At 33.2% G+C, this 5,062-nt stretch overlaps 1 protein-coding gene across 1 annotated transcript in view; it reads right to left on the bottom strand.

Annotated features, from left to right (window-relative positions):
• Positions 1-1,089: 1,089 nt before the first annotated feature.
• The window catches only part of LOC115240265 (probable G-protein coupled receptor 158), a 115,253-nt gene continuing 111,280 nt past the window's right edge, over positions 1,090-5,062 (bottom strand). Inside the window, exons 10-13 of the mRNA XM_029815322.1 lie at positions 4,467-4,572; positions 3,616-3,783; positions 2,891-3,134; positions 1,090-1,437 (exon numbers count right to left, since the gene is read on the bottom strand). Of these exons, the coding sequence (XP_029671182.1) occupies positions 1,127-1,437; positions 2,891-3,134; positions 3,616-3,783; positions 4,467-4,572 (829 nt within the window). The 3' untranslated portion in view covers positions 1,090-1,126. The remainder of the gene's footprint in view (positions 1,438-2,890; positions 3,135-3,615; positions 3,784-4,466; positions 4,573-5,062) is intronic.

Raw genomic sequence — 5,062 nt, 5'->3', positions numbered from 1 at the left:
TAAATATAATACAATATATAATGTAACATCGTATAACGTGTGATTTCTATAATGCATTTGTATTTACATAACTGTATATGACACAATATTACTTATACATTTATATTATTTAACGCGTTCTCTTACGAAATTAATTTGAAAACGATCCTGTATAATTTAAAATTTTTAACGATACCGTCCACGGCATCAGAAAGCTGGAAAGGATTAATGAGCGATTACTCCTTAATTCGCTTTTACATTAATACATAATTACAGGTGCAAGCTATTCGTAATCCGCAGAACATGCTTACGAAGCACATTTTGATCTTGGGAAAGCCCGTGGCCCGAGATCGATTTGCCGCAGGAAAGGGCAAATTACTCCCTAAGGGTTAATGAACGGTTCATTAATGACGTACTAGAATGCGATCAGTTTTGCTCGAGAATGCCAAACGTCGTGATTAATGTAATGGATTAATTTTTCATTATTCCACGAATACCCGACATCATCGAGATATGAAAAATCGATATGTGTCACGCTTTTCTTACGGATAATGTTTTTGTTCTCTCGCAATGATATACATATTCTCTTAAATAACTTTTTTTTATATTTAAAACCAATCATTCTAATTAATTCTAAGAATGTCTCCTCCAGATATTTTTCAATAATTAAAATTCATATCTCCTTGAAATAATTATGACTATAATTATTACGCTCAAATCAAGAGGTCATTTAATCAATTTTAATTCGAAAAGAACTGCTTTTCAAGTATTGATTTCAATTATTTGTAGCGTGAATTTATGAATTAAAATAAATCAGAATTTTTATTCTTCTCACAAATAAAATTAAATTCTTCGTAATAATAAATAAAATATTTTAATTAATTTTATCAGAAGAAATTCTGTATTAATTGTTGATTCTAAATCGGGAAAGTTAATTTTATCGGGAACATGTTAATTTTATTAAAAATTTGAGATCATTTCATTTGATCGAAAATTTGACGATCTTACCTTTCAGTCACATTGACACATAATAACTGTCACTCGCGCGATGAAATCATGTGATGGAAAACGAAGAAAAGAATTTTAATCAATTACAGCGGAAAAACTGCGTTTGTTCTAGCTGTTTATTTTTCACTTAACCATGGAGTTACACGGTAACTTCCTCGGAAAACCTGCTCTTGTCGTCGAGGTTGATAACTATGGCATGTGTTCTAGCGTGGCCGGATCTACTCCTGGATTTGTCCCTTAAGTCAGCCTCTTTACTTTCCCTCCCGTGACATGCTTCCCTATCGACCTCCTCGACGACATGCTCCGAGGATGTCGACACGGCGATGTCTTCGTCGATTTTCTTCGATTCTGACATCTCATTATCCTTCGACGGATCCTGCTTGTTCTTCCTCCCGAGTCCGTTTTTTTCAATACACGCGCGACATCGATTCTCATTCTGTAAATCGTTTCCTAAACAAAAGTAGAATTATCTGCTCACAGGTTCTACGAGAGATGCAGCGCAAAATTAATAAATCATTCTAAACGATCGCAGAAAAAGAAGAAGAAGAGAGAGAGAGAGAAAGAAAAAGAGAGAGATGAATAAATAAATAAAACTCCCATATACCCGATCGGATATTTCCGATTTCTATAGAAAATCTAATTGAACTGGGCAATTTTCGAGAACATTATTTTATAATGTCATTTATTTTCCCTCTTTCTCTTGCCTTTCAATACGTCAGGAGCAGTTTCCTTTCCAGCGTTTTCTTTTGCGCTTTTTAACTTCCAACTTTAAATGTAGTAATTTGAAAATATACACTTTTCTGACAGAATTTTTTATTTCTGATTTTTTTATCTCTCTCTCTTAAACTGCGTCTCTTATTCGTCTGTTATTTCAAAACCGAAAAAATGTTTCTGATTTTATTTTCGACTGTTGGCTTCGAGCTCCAAAATAAATTAGTTTTTCCCTCAATTCGAATTTTTTGCCGAGAATTTTATTTCCATTAATACGAAATTTCCATGTTAATCTCGAAAAACGGTTACAGCACATGTTTTTTAATAAATATTTTTATGATATTTATGATAAATCTTTATAATCTGTTAAATCTAAAATCACAAAAATATTTATAAAATATTCAAATAATTATTAGAAATATTTTATACATATTTTTAAAAAATTTTATGTGCTATCTGAGAAATTGTACTCAGCAAATTTTTGCTCGGTTTCAATCGATAAACTGCTTTTACTCTTTGTCGGGAAATTTTGTTTGACTTCTGCTATATAAAAGACTCTGCCATTATTTAATATAATGAAGTTGGATTTAATATCTTTATAAAAGTTATCTTTCCGCTGATAAAAACATGTCCTATACTCTTTACAACATTGCAAAGCTTGGAATATCTAGATACTTACGTAATTACAAAAAAACTCAAAGTTCTCTCTAACTTTTAAGTCAACTCTTATTATATAATTATATAATACTGATCAATAAGCCGACATAAAATGCTGTCCCTCTTTCTCTTGCCTTTCAATACGTCAGGAGCAGTTTCCTTTCCAGCGTTTTCTTTTGCGCTTTTTAACTTCCAACTTTAAATGTAGTAATTTGAAAATATACACTTTTCTGACAGAATTTTTTATTTCTGATTTTTTTATCTCTCTCTCTTAAACTGCGTCTCTTATTCGTCTGTTATTTCAAAACCGAAAAAATGTTTCTGATTTTATTTTCGACTGTTGGCTTCGAGCTCCAAAATAAATTAGTTTTTCCCTCAATTCGAATTTTTTGCCGAGAATTTTATTTCCATTAATACGAAATTTCCATGTTAATCTCGAAAAACGGTTACAGCACATGTTCCACAATCTGATTTTTCGTCATAAAATTCAACATGCGGGTTTTTAAATGATCCGGGTAAATTTTTCTCTCCATACCTGACCGATCCTGCTCTTGAGACCCTTGACAAGCTTGTCCAAGATTAGTTTCCTTCGTCGATTTATCGAGATCGTTCGACTGGATGATACTAGTCGAAATGGCTTGAATGGTGGATACTTGAGCTTCGATGCGATTTGAAGCGTCTAGCATGGCCGCTAGCTTGCTGACTAACTCCTGATTTCCTAATAAAATGTTCTTCTCCTTCAGGACTTCTAACTGGTTGAGCAAACGGCGAAATTCCTCCTGGAAATAAATATCCCTTACCCTTACCTTATATCTAACTTAAGATGCTAAGAAATTACAATTTTTAAATTCCAGAAATCAGATTCTAAGACCTCCGAGATATGTACAATATTTCTAAAGCTTTAAGAACTTTCTTCAGGTTTTAAAAATTTTAACCCAAAATTTTTATGATTTTAATGTTTTTTATTTTCTTAAGATTCTATAGCTCAAAGAAATTCATGAGATCCCAAGATACTACAAGACTGTAAAGTTTTAAAGTTTTAAGGTTCAAAAAGAATATACACTGCTCGTTCTTTTAAAACTTCAAGACTTTAACAATTTTTAGCTCTTACGATGCAAAGGGGATTAAGCTGGCTATATAATAATAAATAAATAAAAAAAATTCGCACTCTAAATCTACTAGATAATGTTTAGCTAGGAGGAAGCGCCATAGCTTTAGGCTACTCTCCGGAGATTGGTAAGTCTGGCGATTTCGGCTTACCGTGGCAGAGTCGCTCTCCTCGGCAAAATTACCCTGCTGAAGCGATATAGAGTTGGTCTGGTTACTGGTGCCCTGCGGACGACTGCTTTTGCCCAAGAATTTGCCGGTCGCGCCGCAAAGTTTTCCGATCGTCTCCTCCTTCCCCCCGCCGCGGAACACCACGTAAGCCTTCGTTAAATGCGACGTATGTAAAAATCAAACTTACGCAGCATCGGGATTTCTATTCAGGCTAGTAGAGGGACTTGCAGTAATCTTGCGGGAGATTGAAGCAAATGGGAAACGAAATGGAAATCGCGCGATTTAATCGCATCTTGTTGCCGATCGAATTTTATGTATATGTCAGCTTCATCTGACACCGCGAGATAATCTCGATTCTATCACAACAAATCTCGAATAAAGAGAATAATTCTTTATATATAATAAAAAAAATTTACAGAGCATATCTATTCAATCAAAATAATTATAATATTATTTTATTCTCTTTTATTTTAAACGGAGTTGAAAATATTCCCCAAAATAATATTTTTATTATCCTTTTAGAGATTTATTTAAATAAACCGATATATTAAATTAAATATTTCAAAAATTACGATTCCTGCAAATTTTTCGAAAAAAAAAGAAAAATTCATTAAAAAATATGTTATACTAAAATCCAGTTTAAAACATTCTTTTTGCGGATTAATAAACGTAGTAATTTTACACAAATTATTTAATACCTAAAATAAATTTAAGGATATCGAGAAGATATTTGAATGTAAAAAATCAATCTTCAAGTAAAAGCGCGGGCGCGTTGGAGCGAAAGATATAACGCAATTGTCATAGTAAAAATGCATATAAATAATATTTCTTACTTTACTGCCGAATATCAGGCACAGCAGCAATGTGACGGTAAGCTGGGTATGGCAGAAAAATATGATGTACAATAAATCGGGATTGGCCGGCGATTGCAGGAACAACCTGCAGCAACGGGAAAGAAATTATTCAGAGCTGTTATCCGCACGAAGCGTTATCGTGACGTAAGAACGAGCCGAGCTATATCGTGAGTTGTCCCAGATCTTTTCCGTGTTATTTTTATTTTTATTTTTTTTTTCTTTTCTCCAGAGCTCGAAAATATTCAAATTGCATTCCTGACATTAGATCGCGACGGGACGTTTCATATTTATCGCGTCCGGATACCCGTTTGATGGATTTCGAAAATATTTTTTTCTTTTACAAGAAAATCGATAAAAAATTCCTCGATAGAGAAAAAGTGCTCGAGTAGCAAGAAAACAGAATCTTTTGAATAATAACAGCAATAAGCTCAGAATACTAAATAAGGCAAACTGGCAAATAAGAGTCAAGGCGTGGTTATTGGTGCGCAAACTTTTTATTCGGACCGATGGATTAAAAAACGGCCCGAAACACATACATTTTTAATGCTTGAGTATCACTGAAATTTAACAAAAAA

Source organism: Formica exsecta, unplaced genomic scaffold (genome assembly GCF_003651465.1).
Source record: "Formica exsecta isolate Colony F162 unplaced genomic scaffold, ASM365146v1 scaffold423, whole genome shotgun sequence".
Classification (NCBI taxonomy): Eukaryota; Metazoa; Arthropoda; class Insecta; order Hymenoptera; family Formicidae; genus Formica; species Formica exsecta.
The sequence above is the reverse complement of the archived record's forward strand: the minus strand, read 5'-3'. Positions and strand labels throughout refer to the sequence as shown.